We start from the raw sequence: 17,737 nt of genomic DNA, 5'->3' as shown, positions 1-17,737 counted from the left end.
GGCTTTATTGCCTAGCGTGTGATCTATCCTGAAAAATGTTCGATGTGCACTTGAAAAGAATGCATTCTCCTTTCTCTTGGATGGAATGTTCTATATATGTTAAGTCCATCTGGTCTAATTTGTCATTTAAGGCCACAGTGTTTTCTTATTGATTTTCTTTCTGGATGACCTGTCCATTGATGTAGGTGGGGTGTTAAAAAGTCCCCTACTATTACTGTGTTACTGACGGTTTGTACCTTTTTATCTGTTAGTATATGCTTCATGTATTTAGGTACTCCTATGTGGGGTGCATATATATTTACAATTGTTATATCTTCTTGATTGCTTGGTCATTATATAATGTCCTTCTTTTGTCTCTTGTTATATAGTCTTTGTTTTAAAGGTGGGTTTTTTTGTTTTTTGTTTTTTTGTTTTTGGTCTAATATAATATTGCTATCCCAACTTTGTTGTGATTTCCATTTGCAGGGAGTACGTTTTTCCATCCCCTTTCTGTCTGTGTGTCTTTAGATCAGAAGTGAGTCTGGTAGGCATCATATTTATGGGTCCTGTTTTTCTATCCATTCAGCTACCCTGTGTCTTCATTGGAGCATTTAGCTCATTTACATTTAAAGTAATTATTGATAGATGTGTACTTATTGCTGTTTTGTTAATTGGGGGTTTTTGTACTTTTTTGTTCCTTCTTTTGTTCTCTTCCCTTGTGATTTGATGACTATCTTCAGAGTTACATTTGGATTCCGTTCTCTTTTTTGCATGTGCATCCATTATTGACTTTTGGCTTGTAGTTACCATGAGGTTTATGTATAGCTCTCTCTATATATACAACACATATGTATATATAATGATTATTTTAAGTTGCTAATCTCTTAACATCAAATGCATTTTAACAACCCTTCATTTTTGCTCCCCTGCCTCAACACTTACTGGTTTTCATGTCATATTTTACAGCTTTGTGTATCTATTAACTACTTAAAGAGGATGTCGATCATTTTACTACTTTTTCTTTTAACCTTCTACTAGCTTTGTACATGGTTAATTTACTACCTTTACTGTATGTTTATCTTTCTTTAGCAATGAGCTTTTTCCTTTCCTGATTCTCATGTTTCTAGTAATGGCCTTTTCTTTTCTGCTTAGGGAAGTTCCTTTAATATTTCTTGTAAAGCTGGTTTTTTGGAGCTAACTTCTTTTAGCTCTTGCTTGTCTGTAAAACTTTTGATCTCTCCATCAGTCAGAATGAAAGCTTTGCTGGGTAGATGATTATTGGTTGTAGGTTTTTCCCTTTTATCACTTTAAATATATTGTGCCACTCACTGCCTTTTGGCCTGCAGAATTTTTGTGCCTGCCCACTGGTGTGTGAGGTTGGTCCCAATACAGTGTTTTTATAATGTTGCCAGTTAACTATAAAGTAGATCACCATGTAACTATCATCCAGATCAACAGAAATATTGTCTGAACCCTCTGTAATGCCTAACATTCCTCAGAGACCTGCCTGCTCACCCCCAAGAGAAAACCACGGTCCTGGTGTTTGCCACACTACACTATTTAAAGTTTGCCTTCTCCCTTGAGCCTGTTGAATTTGGCTCCTTATAATGTGTTTAGAATAACTGATTATATAGAGAGAAAAGCAATAGTCTAGTGCTGAAATAAGATTTCAACTGAACATCAAAAAAAAAAAATCTTTTCATTCGGGGAACTTTTTTGAATAGCTCCTGTGTGACAGGCATTGCACTTGCTGTTGTAACTCAAAGTAACATGCTGGACAAAGTAAAAGGTAAGTAACATGATGAATGAGATATGCATAATATAATATGCATATATTCAAGGCTGATTGAGGGAATTTTTTTTTTTAAGGGCCAGCTCATTTTGTGGAGAGAAATCGCCATAGAAAAGGGCATGCCTGAGATGGGCCTTGAAGGAGGAATAAGAAAGCTATGGGGAGGTGGTCCAGATGAGAGGGAATGTGGATGTGGACCAGGGCTGTGAGTGTGTGGATAGAAATTATGGAATGGGTTGAAGAGATATGATCTTAGTGGCTGATGGGATGTGGAGGGGAGGGAAGGTGACCCCAGGGTGGAAGGTGAGATCATTTATCAGAGGAGAGCTCAGCCAGCTTAGAAGGGGGGGGGGGGAATGCGTGAGTTCGGTGTTGACATGCTATGTTTGAGACACCGAGACACTCAAGTAGAATGACTGGGATATGGTTGGGTGTTTAGATGGATCTGGAAATTTGGGAGTCATTAGCAATTGAGTGGTAATTTATTCTATATGAATGACTAATAAGATATTTCAGGAAAAGCATATGAAGTACGATAGAAGGAAGTTATGGACAGAAACCTAGGGACCACCACAGTGCTAGTGGTGGGTGGAGGACAACAAGCCAATCAGAGTGAAGAGGTAGAGTGAGAGACCAGGAAGGGAAAACCACAGAAGCCAAGGGCAGGGCGAGCAGCAGGGAGGAAGTGATGAACTGTCATATTCCTCTACATCCATCTCTCAAATGCAGCTGTGTTCTCACTCGCTCTGGAAACAAGCACGCTTCCCTGTCCTCTCCAACCTGGCTTTTTTTTGGTCTGTTAAATGGTACAACAGAGAGTGACAGCACCATAAAGATTTATAATTGAATGCAGACCTGCCTGGACTGCCTGAAAAGGCCCACTGGAAGCCTGGTGCAGGAAGGAGTCATTGCAAAGTAGTGCTGAGGCACAAAAGGGGTCTGAGGAGGGATTTGGAGTGCAGATATTCTGTTCCCACCCTCTCACGAATCTGTGTCGGAGCTTGGGTAGTGATAGCTGTAATAAAAAGAAGACAAAGTTATTACCTGTTTGCCAAATCTCATCATAGACTGGGGAGGGAGGGGCATTTGCCCCTGGGCAGCACAGGATAGAGTTGTAACTTGAGGCTGGGGCGGTCTCCCTGGTGGCCACGGCTGGGGGCGGGGGGCGCCTGTGTAGGCCCACTCACAGGGCCCCGCTGCAGTTCAGAGCACGGCACAGACCCCACCTGCACTCTCCACCTAAAAGTCAACATTTGGCTTCCAGACACGTTGTAGACTGACATCTGTGCTGGTGTCACTGCCCACGGTCAGTGTAAGCAGGGCGCCGGACCGTCAGTTCTGGCCAGTGCTGTTCTGCTTCCAGAATCCTGTGGGAGCTTGGAGTGTGCTAAATAGAAGTTTCCGTCTCTCCAGTCACTTCTCCCCCTGCCGGTGCCTGTGCTGCTTCGTGCTCGTGGGAATGAAAGAGCTTTTGGGTTGACATACACCCCTCAGAGATTTCACTTTCATTTCTATTTTCCTTCCTGTTCTCAAATACTGGATTTTATCCACTAATTACTTTCTACTTTTGGAAAGGGCCTCTGAGAGGAAGGTACATTTAAAAGTGTAAAGGTAATCATCATACCTGTGAGGCAGCTCTGCCCTCCCTCTGGGCAACCCTCATGAGCATGCGGGGCAGGTCAGGCGCCCTGAGCTGTCCCCTTCCAGGGAACCTTTTGCTTCTGGACTAGGGTCTCATACACTGCAGAGCAGCACCTGCACTACAACTTCCTGAAAAATCAACTCTTCATAGAGGCTTGTAAGGGAAGACACTGGGGCAGGGGGGAGGCGGGGGAAGAGTTTGTCCATCTGCAAGTGGAGAGTTCCACAAGGGCTTGCTCAAAGGTGCTGGTCCTGGAAGGGCCCCCGCCCAGAGCACAACAGGATGTCCAGACCTGAGGCCAGGCCCTTCTACTGGCCCAGGCTCCTGGCACTCCCCAGGCCAGAAAAGACGGCAACGCCGGAAGCTCTGCCGTGTGACTAAGGGGTCACCCTGTGCTCAAAGGTCCACCTTGTGACGGCAGCACAGGAACACATCAGGCTGAGGAGGATCTTGCAAGAAAACTTCAAAAATGGTTCCAACTTGCTGTTTGCTGTTTCAGGAAGGGGCTCAGGGGAATGGAACCTGGCACTGTGGACACGGTGTGGGGGTCCCTCAACTAAAAATGGAGTTACCACATCATCCAGTAGTCCCACTCCTGGGCGTGTATCTGGAGAAAATGCTAATTCAAAAGGACACACGCACCCCAATGTTGACAGCAGCACTACTCACAATAGCCAGGACATGGAGGCAACCCGAGTGTCCATAGACAGAGGAATGGATAAAGGAGATGTGGCACATGTATACACAAAGGAATACTACTCAGCCATAATAAAGAATGAACTAATGCCATCTGCAGCAACATGGAGGGACCTAGAGGTTGTCATACTGAGTGAAGTAAGTCAGAGAAAGACAAATATCATATGATATCACTTATGTGTACAATCTACAATATGATACAAATGAACGTATTTACAAAACAGAAACAGACTCACAGACATAGAAAACTCATGGTTATCATAGGGGAAGGGGGGAGAGGGATAAATTTAGGAGTTTGGGACTAACATATACACATTACTATATATAAAATAAACAACAAGATCCTACTGTATACCACAGTGAACTATATTCAGTAACTTGTAAAAATCTATAATGGAAAAGAATATGTATACACATATATGACTGAATCACTTTGCTGTATACCAGAAACTAACACAACATTGTGAATCAACCATACATCAATAAAAAATTTTTAAAAAACAGGGGAGACCCGTTAGAACAGCCTGTAAGGAAGTTACAAAGGTAACGGCCCTTTGAACAGCTGATCATTTTTGTCCTCAGCAAAATTACAAATGGGGAAACTCCAACCACCAGCCCCCCCCTTACCTTCTTCCAATCAGAACCTCCACGGTCACCGCCCCTAGAACCAAGCAGCCATGTTGAACCAAGTCACCCACTAACAGGCTGGAACAGAAACCCAGGATGGCGTCGAGGAGGGGCAGGAGGAAGTGCATGGTGACGGTGGCCGGTGTCCTGAAACGTCTCCCCTTGCTTATCTTTAAAGAAGCAACATTCAGGCTGGCTTAGCGGAGGGAGCCGTGCTGACTGCAGCAAACTCTACATGTGCCTTATGCCAAAGATAATTCACGATGAATTGTTCTAAATGTAAAACAAACCATGTAAGTACTAGAAATAAGAACAGGTGAATATTTTTTAAGTAACCTCAGTACCAGAGCAAAGGCAGGAACCATAAATGGAATTAAACCAAGCATGTGCAAGGTGCCAAGTGCAGTGCTGTCCTTCAGCGAGGGCACAGCATGACACCCTGTCACAGACAGGGATGGGGGGCCAGCTGTGTCACCTCCAGTGGGGAAGCCAGGACTCAATTTCACAACAAACAGCAAAAAGAAAAAGACAGGTGTGTATCACCACACAAGATTTTTTCATTTCTGTAGACCCCCTACCTACCATCAACAAAACCAAAAGACAACTGACAAGTGGGTTTAAAAAGACCACAAAATGTGACAGAGGAGTGAATATACTGTGTATTAAAAACACTTAGTCATATGAAGAAGATGTACACTCAAAGTCACAAAAGTAGAAGCATGAATATAAGTATAAAAGATGTTCAGTTTCAGAGTAATCAAAGGAATGGAAGTGAAACAAGGTGCCGTCTCCAGCTCCGATGAGAAAGGGAAAGGCAGGTGGTGCTCCAGGTGGTAGGTTAACTTTCTGGGAGTACTCTGGTAATATTAAAAGTTCAAAAATTTCAGAACATTTAAATTATCCTTTAGTTGTACATTTCTACTGCTAGGAATTTATCCAAGGGAGATCCCTGGGCACATGTGCTGAACACAAGATGCAACATAATGAAGAATCAGACCATTCATGGAGTGACATTTCAGCAAGTCACACAACGGATGGCCAGGCAACCCACAGAGTTGACACCACCCACACTTACGGACGTGGGAGGGTACGAGCAGCAGCTAACACTCAGGAACGTTTGACGCCAATCATCTCTCTGCCCACTGTGTCCACACTTAGCACGCAGATCTCAGGAGTGGTTCCTTTTCTCTCCTGCTGGAGGCATAAGGGGATTTTTCTCTGATACTCACTGTGGGGACATGGTCGATCTCCTGGAGAGCACAATGACCCTGGATTAAAATTTCCTCGGTTCCTGGGACAAGATGGCGAAGTAGAAGGACCTTGAGTTCACCTCCTCTCTTGAGCACACCAAAATCACAACTAACTGCTGAACAGCCATCGATTAAAAAAAAAAAAAGGTAAGAACCTACCAAAAAAGATATTCTGTAACCAAAGACATGAAGAAGGAACCACAACGAGACAGTAAAAGGGGCACACTCACAGTACAGTCAAATCCCATACACCTGGGAGGGGGTGGGTGACCCCCAAACTGGAGAGTAATTATATTGCAGAGGTTCTCCCACAGGAGTGAGAGTTCTGAGCCCCATGTCAGGCTCCCCAGCCTGGGGGGGTCTGTCTTTGGGAAGAGGAGCTCCCAGAGCATTTGGCTTTGAAGGCTTAACTGCAGCATCTCCACAGGACTGGGGGAGACAGGAACGTCACTCTTACAGGGTGCACGCAAAATCTGATGTGCACTGGGACCAAGGGCAAAAGCAGCAACTTCATACTTAGCACATGAAGGGAGGCTCAGAGAGGGCAAGCAAGCTGCTCAAAGTCACCAGCCAGTGAAAGGTAGAACAGGATAGGGATCTGAGTCTGTCTGAAGCTGAATCCCACACCTCACTGCCCTCTACTTCCAACTAAGTGAAAACAGGATTATAAAACAGAAATGTCTCATGTTTACAAACACTGAGCACTCAATGCAATGCCCATCAGTCCAGCCAGATGGTCCAGCCAGATGCCGGCCACAGAACCAGTCCTCCTAACGTATCAGAATGAATCAGGCAGACCAGGTTTAATGATCTTGTTAGCTGTTTATTGTCATTCTAAAGACTAGCACATTTACAGCATACATGGCTTTGAATGAGCTAAGGATATATAAAACGGTAACTATATGTTTATATATATTAATACTGTCCAAAACAAATAAATAAAAGTACCTTAATGCACTAAGCTTGGCAAATACAATTGTGTAAGGACAAAACTGTTATTATACAGTATTTGTACGTTTTTAAAGGAAACCAAAGGCAACTGTGCTGCAGACGCTTTCACAGAATCCACGTCACATCTGAGCTTTCAGTACGTCTCAACGTTTCTTTTTAAATGGGTGCCTTATATAAGGAGCACTTGATGGAACCTCTATTTTACGGGAACCTGTAAAACTGCCTTCCTTCTCCAACTGAAAACTCAAAGCTCCCGTGTGACCTGGGTACCTGCAGCCACCACGATACGATGGGCAATGTGGCCCCCACTCAACGAGCTTTGTAATCGCGCAGTGCCGCCGTGAGACTGACTACCGCACAGGAGCGGGGGAGTAACGCTCAGGTGGAATACTGAAACCTGAATATTTTCTTCGTGATTAGCCAAGTCTTCGACTTTTATGGTGATCCAACATGAAGCCAAAATTAGGAAAATATTCACATAAAGGTGCCACATGCAAAACCGCTAACAGATGACAACATTTGCTATATTCCCTTTTGGTAAATGCAGGTAATGCTCTTCAGACCAAAAAAAAAAAAAAAAATCTGAAAGTTGTATGAGTAACATTAAAAATACAAGGGAGTTTTTAAAAATGATGTTAAAATGAGTAAAGATGGAAATATACAGATACTAGAAAATGACAAATGAAATGGTGGAGGTGAAAGACTAAGTCAGCCATACTGGAAGCTGTCTTCGCACATGGATCGATACAGCAGGAGAATCTGATACCACCTGCTGCCACCTGTGCAGTGGGCTTGTGGGACAAGTTTCTCCACCTCCGCCCTCCACAGTGAACCCAGCTGTGCGGGGGCTGGTGAGCGCCAAGGGTGCCTCACTGACTCACCCTCCACACCAGTTCACACTCACCAGTGGGCGTCAGGAGACAGCAGGCTCCAGGTGTGCACTGACTTCTGAGGAGGAAAGCATCTGAAAGGTCACCTGGTTCCACCCTTACCTGATGCCCACCCTCTCTCCCTGCCAAGGGGTGGTCTTGCCTGTGCTTCAGCTCCCCAGGCCCAAGCTTGTTACATGTTTCCAAGTGGCATTTCTAGAGGAGCCCAAAGAATAACATATAGAATTTTAGATAAAGGAACTTCCTAAGGGTTCACAAGTCATTAGGATCAGTATCATGGATATGTGCCACATACATTTCTTTTACAGCCTTTTAAATAACATGTAAACATAATAGTGATAAAAACAGAATTGATAAAAACATATAAACTAAGAAAAAACTCTGCTATGTGCAGATGACTCATCATCATCTTATAATAGATGACCAGACATAATTTTCTATGAAATTCCTAAGTTTTATGGTCCATTAATCCCTTTCAAAATCTCATTTTAGGAGATATTTCAACTTTCTCAACAGCCATCTTACATAACAGAATGAGTAGTAACAATTATTGCAAACCTAAAAGACACTTTCATCAGACATTCAAACATGATTGTATTGTCTTCTAGAAGACAAAAAATTGGGAAACCCACCAGAGGACACCGATTTTGAAAATATTTAGGCTTCCACTATCTCTACGCAAAATCCCCCATTGTTGACTGAGAGGCATCAGACAATACCACGTGTGAGGTCCTGACCTGGGGAAGAAGGGGAGACATGCCCTGGGGCCGTGGACTACACACGGGGCATACGGCAACAGGAGACGGCTGGCCTCATGTCCTCGAGCAGACACCCTGTTCTTTAAGGGACAGGGGTGGCCCCTACTGTGTGGACGGCTTTGCAGGTGTTGTCTTCTAATAAGTCTTATCTCAGGCTGATCTATCAGCCTTTACTTCAACTCCTGGTTCCACCTGTGCTGTTACAGGCAGGCTGATGCACCAGAAGCACTCACCCTGACCGCGTGAGACAGAGCGAGCGTCTCTCCCCAAAACTTCCCTTAACATTTAACGTTTAGTGGTCTGCCCGGGATCCAGTCATTTAAACTATTATTTACCGTTTTACATGGAGATTTTTAAAAAGTAGATTGTAAATCAATGCTCAATTTTGAGTTACTCAGTAGAAAAATAAGTTAGGTGAGCATCTGCCTAAGTGGGCGTTTTAAAAAGTCTTCGCATTTCAGACGCACCTGGCTTGATTCATACAGGTAACTGTTGATATCTGTGTGGTTATGGCTGAAGGCTGTTTAAATGGGCAGCTGTTAACTCTCCACACTAGTGAGCCCAACATTACCTGCTATGGGTTCCAACGCAAAAAACATGCTCCATAGACTCTTCAGTGAAATAGTTTTAAAAACGTAAAAGTAAAAACCAATCCTTCAGGTCTTCTTGAAGAATTCATATATGACACTAGAGGGTACCCACATTTATTACATAACAGCTAATTAGAGGAAACCGTGTGTTCATGTTTCAACTTTTCCGTAAGTCCCTTCAGGAGGCCTGTAATGCTTGGGGAAAGCCTTCAGCTGCAGGGAATTAAACGCATATTTGCGACTTCCAACATTCTTCATTGTATTTTCTCTTCGACAACCCTCACTGGGGAAAAAACAAGCACAAGAAATGACAGCAGTAAAAAAGGAAAAAAGAAAGACTTAAACTCAGATGAAATGAACTGATTATTTTCATAGCATTAAAAAAAAGGCTGATTAATTTAAATGGATGCCAGACTCATTTATGACAATACACACGTAAGATGGTGGGTTTCTGAACAAGGCAATTAAGAAGCACAGAGATGGACACAGGCTGTATGGGACTGCGAGGTTTGCATTTCCAAAAGCAGCACTGTATCGAAGTGGAGGACAACTTTTTTTTTTTTTTTTAAGGTAATGGTTTCATGTGTTTCGTGTCTGGTTATCTGGGGGGTCTATCCTAACTAGTGGTTCAGAGGTTCTGTCACATGGCAATTTCAATGGAAAAAATGCTACTCTTACTGAAAGCCTTTAAAAAGCTGCATTTTTCTATATTAGCAACAGCTGTTAACTGTCTCAAATTCAAAATGCTGATTTTCCTTGCAGAATTCAACATGTAGCAAAACCATCTGGCTCAGAAGGCGGCTGTCACATGCTGTCTCAACCTGGGAGACAGCTGTCCCGGGCACACAGCAATGCCGCGGGCTGTGCGATGGCGCTGGGGCGTCATGAAGAAGTGACCCCACCGAGGTCACCTTCTCCAGGTGAGCTGCCCTCGTTGTGGTCACCTCTCTCACGAGTGCCACTGAGCCAGTGAGAGCCCACAGGGGGCCCTTCCCTAGAGAACCTGCCACCAGCCTCTTCCGCTGCTGCATTGATCAAGGGTTGTCATGGCAACCCAGTGGGCAAAGCAAATGCTCAACAGGAGGATGAGCTGTCAGGCAGGCCTCACATTCCCAAATGGGAGCCTCAGGGGAGCTCTCTGGGAAATGTTGTGATAGACATCAAATTCACAGGCAAAAGTGATTCTAAATAGGAATGACTTCCTATAGCACAGTATAAGTTTATAGTTTTATATTATTCTAAGACTAGCAGTTAAATAAACTATACTAAATTTAGTACAAAATCCCCTTTATGAGATGTAAAATTTGCAGTTACCAAGAAACAGTGATTTAAAAAAAATATTTCAAGTTGTATGAAGACTATTATGTCATGCATTTTAAAAAAATATCAGTGGCAATTGCTCAAGCCTTTTAAAGTGAAAATGACAATCTCATTATTAAGAACATGAAAAATATTTTTGCTAAGACAGTGATTTTATTCAGAAGATAAACTCGGGTATTTTAGAAAAGTATCCACCTGCTTGTTATTAAGTAATTCAGTAACTCAGATATGCTTTCTTGTCACGAGAGCCTCAAAGCCCTCAGCTACATGTGTGTCATCCGCACTGAGCGCCTAGGCCATATGAGCAGAGAGCCCTAGAGTAAGTAAAGACCATGTTGGTCTAACATCCAATAATCAGATAAAAATACTCTGTTTAAAGCAGAAGCTATATAGGTGCTTCTTTAATCTTTGGAAGCTCTTACATTATTGGACTATTTCAGATATGGCTTCTCCATTTACAAAGAAATGTACACACTTTTCAAAAACTACCTATCAGTAGTAAATGTCAGACTGCTTTGAGGAACGAAGAAGAATTTGTGAACTGTGACATTACCTTTTATTTACATGTTAAAGAAGCTGATTACTGGTTTAGCTGGCTGAATATACTACACATGAAATTACAGTCAAGATTACACTTTATTTTTAAATCAAATTGTGCTTATTTTCCCTCAAATGTTTGAATTTGGATTGAGTTTACAAAAATCTGACTAATGAGGCTGATCGCACGCTGACTCTATCACCCAGTGTTTAGACAAGCTCCAGCCTGGGGCTGGGGCCTGAGGTGTGGAGAGAGGCAAGGCCGTGCTGTGGTAACTGGCGTTTGCTGCTGCAGGGGCCAACCTCCATCCTAAGGCAGAATACTTTGATTCCTCACAATGGCTGCATTATTTTTAGGAGTCCATAATACACATTGAGGTGGCCTTGGATAGATTTTTAGAAAGAGGGATTTAATTATTTCAAAGCTACATGATTTTTTTTATTATATCGATAAATTATTTCAAGGACATCTATTTTTTAAAACAAAAAATTAGAATTGAAACCCCAAGTGGCAACTGATTTTAGTGACAGCTCTGTTTTTCCTTTCCAGAGGGGAGATTCCCCTTTGGAACTCATCTGGACACACGAGTGCCGTGGCGATCCTGAACACACAGAGTCGCCTGCGCTGACACTGCCTCAGCGCTAGCGTTAGCTCGGAAGCAACCTGAAAACCTTCACCAAGTACCAGTGACTCCCCTTTCTTGAATCATCTCCCCATCTTTGTTTTATCCTGCCTGTTTCTTACTAAAGCAGAAAAGATTTCAAATATATATTTAGCCTGACTTCATAAGGCCTTGGCGACATGAAAACTCAGCTCAAAGGCATGCTGAGCTTCCTTCCTCAGATATGCTAAAGCACCACCACCACCCCCAGCCTCGTCTGATCTCCTGGTGCGCTGTCTCCATCTCACCTCGTGACTGCAGAGTTAGAATGTACTGCCTTCTGACCCACCCCTGAAGAGAAAAACCAAGAATCTTAGCTCCTCTCTCCTTCCATCCACTTCTCTCTTATCTTAGCAGCCAAGCCTACAGGAAGGCCTGGTGGGCACCATGACAGCCGGGGGCAGACAGCCGGGGACAGGCCATGGTGTCCGTGAGGCCCCTTGGGGGGCGGGGGGGTGCTTGTCTAGCTGGCCGCGGCCCCCGTTTGCTGGGCGGTGGCACCCGGGAAGAGGAGGGGACACTCTGGTCAGAAGGGCCTCCCTCATCTGCCCACGGTCTCTGCCAGCCCGGAGGTGGGCACAGCACGTGTCACCCCGGGGGCAGCAGGAGTGCTTTACCCAGAACAGGCTAGGAGCTATGGAACGTGAACCGTGAGCCCTGCCTGCCCTCTTTCCAATAAAGGAACGAGATGGTCTCAGAAAGTCGACTTGTACACCTTGATGTGGAGGAGGACAAGTGGTGGACACACCTCTCCACAAGAGCCACAGGCTGGCAGGACCTCACCTGTGACTAGTGTCGTGTTGCTACAACTTAACACCACCAGTCACTTGGCATTTGGAGAGAGACTCCCTCCTGACAGATGTCAGGAGCTGTGCCCCAGAGCAGCCACCTCACTTATCCTAGAAAAGACAGAGCGACCACAGTGCACTTGTGAGGAGAGTGGACTCAGCTGCCCTACGCTCCCGCAGTGCTCGGGTCTAGGACACAGCAGTGAGGAGGATGCCCTTTCGTCTCAGAGTTTAAAGTCTGCATCTGCCATCTGTCACCCACTGCTTCTGCAGTCGTAACTGCCTCTACAGTTCCCGGAACCCAGACTCAGATCTGAGGCCAAACCAGAGAAACCCCAGAGTAAGTTCTGGAAGTCTGGGGGAGGGAATGGAGAGGCCAGATTTTGTGGTGGACTGGGTTTGTGTGCGTGCCTGGGTGTAAAGTTTCTGGAAAAGCCAGCTTCTCTACATTCACTCCAGTGTTTCTAGAGTGGTGAAAAGAAATCCACTTCCATAAAATGCAATGTATGGGAAAGCCAGCTGGAGGCCAAAACAGAAGCACAACATAATCTGAGCTGGAAAACAGAGAAGCCGCCGCCCGTTTCTTATGCAGGATCTGTGGGGTTCCCTGTCATCTACTCTGCTGCCTTCAGAGGTGTCTAGCCACCCTTTTCCACACAGGAATGTTAAGGCTACAAATCCTCCCATTTTACAGACATTGCCATGTTCAAATTAAGAGTGATAAGAACAGAAACCAAAGTGGCCTTTTCTCTCTCACACCTCCATCTGGCACAACTGCCCAAAAGTCAAGCCTTATTTTTTGGTAAATTTTGATTTTTTTTCCCATAATTAACCATATTCGATTTGTAAGAGAGAAAAGGTATCTGGACTTGAATCTGGAATTAAAGATGCAGGGGTTTTTTTTTTTTGATGAAAAATGCTATTTCAAGAAAAATAAATGTATCTAACTTTAACAGCCTTTTGTTACTCTGTGCATTAGTTCCTGGATCAGTTTAATGACAAAGATTTAAAAGAGTAATTCTAAAGTCACATGCAATATGTTATTTTTATGTGCCTGATTTGATACAATGAGCTACTGTCTTCACAGCTTTGTGTCATCCCAACTTGGAAATAATAACGTAAGCAAGGAAATGTTATAATTCTGCAAACTGTTTGCTACTATAATTTCAGGGACTACGCTTTGAAATGAAAGCAGAAAGTACATGTCCTATTAAATAGGTTTATCTAGATGAGCCAGTTAGAAAGCATCTAAACTTTTCATTTCTCTTCAAAAGGAAAGGAAAGGTTAGCAGTACATTTAAAGAATAGTATCAAATATACAAATTCTTTCCTGACAGAATTCCTCTCTCTAGGAAACAGGGCACAAGAGATATACAGGTAATAAATAGTTTTACATCAGAAGGTAAGAGATTTGGTACAAGTAATTCCAGGCCAGCTAAACAAAGCAGTAACAGAGCTCTGTTAAGAACACGTTACAAGCACTGAAAACTCTACAGAATTTAAACGAACACGTCCTCTTGGTGAAATAATTTGGCAGGTGTTTACAATTCAGAACAACAAAATGTCAAACTGTAAGGCATGAAATATATCTTGGCGGACCATGCTCTGACACATTCCTTCTGTCCAGTTAGGTACACGGTGGCTGGACATGTTCTGGCACTTTTGTTTTTCTGGTGATTTGTTAATTTCTCATAATGATATTCATTTGCAACGCAATTTGGCCACCAGGTATGCTATGCTCAGGAAGAGCCACGCAATCAGTAAATTGGGGCTCAGAGCTAGTAAAGGGATGGAACAGAGGAGGCTGGGGTCTAGTCTTAAGTCTCGGATGGGCACCAGGCCGCTCAAGTTCTTCTGGGTGACTACCTCCCGTGTTCCAATGCTGTGAAAAGGAAGAAGGTTGGGAGAAAGGAAAAGAAAAAGGGAAAGAATATAAAGGAAAAGAAGAGATACATGCAATGGATTTTTTCAAAAGTATGGGGAAAAAAGAGGAGAACCAAAAGATAAGATTTAAAAAAACATGGAATGAAGCCACAACACAAAGAAAAAGATGATATGCAGAAAAGGGTGTAAAAGGGATACCAAAACAAAACGAGCACAGTTACAAGAAAAAAAGGAGAGAAAGAGAAGGGAAAATAAGAAAAAAATACTGTAATCTACTGAAAACAAACACGTGTAGGCCGACTAAATGGTTTTCCATGTTCACTCCCTCACTGCCAAGCACACGCCATGCTGCCCTGCCATGCTCGCACATGCGGCCAGACGTGGACTCCGAATAGCAGGCGGAACATGAAGAACCATCGGGTGCGTCTGACCTTCTCACAGGTGCCTGAGCGGCAGGTGGTGCAACTTACTTCGCCAAAGCTGCCTCCTGATTAAACACTCAGGTGATAACCGTTTCCCTTCAGTATCAACTGCAGGCAGAGCCCTCACCAGACTCGCCTCGGCTTTTAGGCTGCGCAACGGCAGGGTGTGAGCTACCGTTCCGAGTCATCGTTCTGTGAGATGGGGTCTACCAAGAATGGAGTCCAACCCAGCTCACTGGAAACTGGGGGGGGGGGGGGGGGGTCTGTCCCCCTTTGGTGCTACCGAAGAAATGTGCTGAGGTGAGGCTCCCGGAGGACCCTGGACGCCCTGGATGTGCCATTCTCACGGGGGACGCTTCTCATGCCACGAGCACTGACGGTCACAACCCCGGCCAGGGCAGTCTCGGGGGCCACAGGGGCTACTTGTGTTTCGGCTCCTGCACTGGGGACGGAGGGGCACCACCAGCAGGGAGCTGGAACGGGCTCCGACAGCAAAAGCCAAGCGTGCGCATCTCTTCCCAGCTCCCTGGTCCGTGGTGTCGCTTGGCAGCCTGAAACAGGCCCTGGTGGGAGTGTTTATGCCACAGAAATCGGCAAACAAGACAGATCAGGTTTTGTTTTTGTTTTTGGAGAGAGCTGGCTGTCAAGCACTTGCTAGCACAGCACTGGCCAGTGCTCACCCTGGGCCTCCAGGACACAAGACAGCCTGAGTGTCAGCCCTGCCCCTCCCCCAGCCCACCTGCCCCAGCCGCCCCACCCCGCTGTCTGCATGCTCTGCAAGCCAGAAAGCAAGAGAACCCCCGCAGGGCACGGCCCAATCTCCTGCTGCCTCCTTAGGGCTCCGGGCTGCCCCGCGGCTCCTGGCCACGCCGCAGCCAGAAACACCGGCTACCGACCAAGCCACCTGGGGCCTGCAGCCTATGAACAGACGTCTTCCCCACACGGGATAATCCAAAAACAGAGAGGTCGGGGTAACAGTGTCACATGGTAACAAATGCACGAGGCCAGGTGGACAAGGGGGTGGCGAGCACGGCACCCGGGGCTGGTGTTCTGAGGATCCCGGGGGCGGCAGAGGCGAGATGGCATCGAGCTTTGCTTTGGTGTTTAATAACTTCTTCAACGATTATTAAGGTAACATATGTTCACTGCAGAGGTTTTAGAAAATTCAGAAAAACCTAAATAAACTTTAAAAAGACATCCATGATTGGAGGCGGATGGGGGTTTCAGAGAAGCAGTGGGAGGCCAAGGGAATGATGCCCGTCCCATGGGAGGAGGGTCCTTCCCTACTCAGGACCCCGGCGTCCCTGCCCGTAATGTAGGAAAGCAAGGCCGACTTCCCAGGCTCAGAAGCGCTCAGAGCAGTGGCAGGATGATTGCCCAGAGGGCAGGTGGGCAGGCCCTCGGGACACTGGGTGTGACTGGTATGGGAGCAACCTGTCAATTTGTATTAAAGGCCTTACAAGGGTGTACACTTTTTAACCTAAGGAATCAACAGGGCAGACGTGGGTAGGAGAAAACACAAGGGTATTCACTGCGCCCTTATTTAAAGTGCTGACACACCGTATACAGCTTAAAGATTCAAGGACAGCAAATTGGATAAATTATGGTGTGCTAAACATGATAAGGCCCACATTCATTAACCTGAAAAAATGCTCACAAGACAGTTAACTGAGAACAGTAGGCTAAAACAGTGGGCAGAATTACACATCTAACCGCATCTGTTTGTGCATATGTTTTGTGTACTATTCAGGGACTGGGTAAGTTGACCAATGCGTGGGTTAAGCACATTCACACTCATACGTATGCATCTGTGAACACGCATCGGGATGTTAGCCGTGTTCCTTGTAGTAGCAGGAATACGGAGAATTGTCCTGTGGGGTGTGGGTAGCTGCGGGAATCACTGGAGTAGGGGCTTACGTGGATTTTCTGATTTTCCTACAAGGAACAGCAATCACCCACGTGACAGAAGCTGTGAGAGCGCCTCGTGTGTTGCCAGCCTCCCAGTTCACCTGTGCACGTGTCGGTGGCCGCCCAGCCCCTTGGCAGGCTGCAGGCCAGCAGATGGGGCCGCCCGTGCGTCTAAGGAGCCACCCGCTCCCTGGTCTCCCGAGACCTTCGTGCTCAGACGCAGTCAGAACCAACTATTGTTTTCATCGAATGTGTTCACGGAGCCAAGACTGGATAGAGGCCTGGACCGAGGGGTACCAACTGTACACCTGACGTGCGCCTACGGCATGGACCCCACCCTAATATCCGCCCCACAACTAGAGCTGTCCCTCCATTTTTCTCGTCTCTCTGCGGCCGGCGGCCTGCGTCTCACCAGCCCGGTCCTCCCCTCCGCCTCGCAGCTGACCGCACCAGGGATGCCGAGACCCCACCGCCTCCCTGAGGCCGAGGCAGGGAGAGTGTGAACTTTCTAAAAGTGCATCAACAGGCAGCCCTGAGGTCACGAGGTTTGGGTGAACTTGGAAAGACCAAACAGGACAAAACGGTTCCAGTTCTACAAAATGCTACTGTCAGGAGGCAGGCGCTCAGGCATCGCTTTCGTGTACGACTGTGAGAAGGTGAAACGGCAGAGACATACAGAAAGGATAAGAGAATTGAATGCTTTGAATAATTTGGTGAGAGGACAAATGGTACAGAACATTCAGTAGAAGTGACTTGGAGACGAGACTAGAACAGCATTGGCGGCTACATGGAAGAAGACAGGAGGAGCAGGCTTCTTATCCTTTCTTTTGGTACGTGAGGGGAGGCGCTCCCCAGCCGTGCCGGAAACAAGGCATCGCCCGACAGCAGACAGAGTTTTAGTCCCAGGTTTCATTCTGCAAACACGCCTGCTGCCTCGGAATCAGAACATCATTAGGGCAAGGTGGCCACGGCACAGGGACAGGGGAGGGGCTGCTGCCAGGAAACACTCACTGGACACTGGGCTCATGAAAGCAAACCCAG

The 17,737-nt window shown here is 45.6% G+C and overlaps 1 protein-coding gene across 7 annotated transcripts in view; it reads right to left on the bottom strand.

The window, feature by feature from the left end:
* Positions 1 to 5,451: 5,451 nt before the first annotated feature.
* INPP4A (inositol polyphosphate-4-phosphatase type I A) overlaps positions 5,452 to 17,737 on the bottom strand; it is a 126,434-nt gene continuing 114,148 nt past the window's right edge. For 2 of the 7 annotated variants that reach the window (XM_068564086.1, XM_068564089.1), the window contains exon 25: positions 6,789 to 9,458. In XM_068564086.1, the coding sequence (XP_068420187.1) occupies positions 9,326 to 9,458 (133 nt within the window). In that variant the 3' untranslated portion in view covers positions 6,789 to 9,325. Of the gene's footprint in view, positions 5,594 to 5,784; positions 5,931 to 6,788; positions 9,459 to 15,587; positions 17,626 to 17,737 lie in introns of those variants that run through there. The other 5 variants (XM_068564085.1, XM_068564084.1, XR_011076492.1 and 2 more) reach the window with 4 other exon arrangements.

The sequence above is a fragment of the Eschrichtius robustus genome, chromosome 15 (assembly GCF_028021215.1).
Source record: "Eschrichtius robustus isolate mEscRob2 chromosome 15, mEscRob2.pri, whole genome shotgun sequence".
Taxonomy (NCBI): Eukaryota; Metazoa; Chordata; class Mammalia; order Artiodactyla; family Eschrichtiidae; genus Eschrichtius; species Eschrichtius robustus.
Note: the sequence above shows the minus strand (reverse complement) of the source record. Positions and strands in the feature narration are given on the sequence as shown.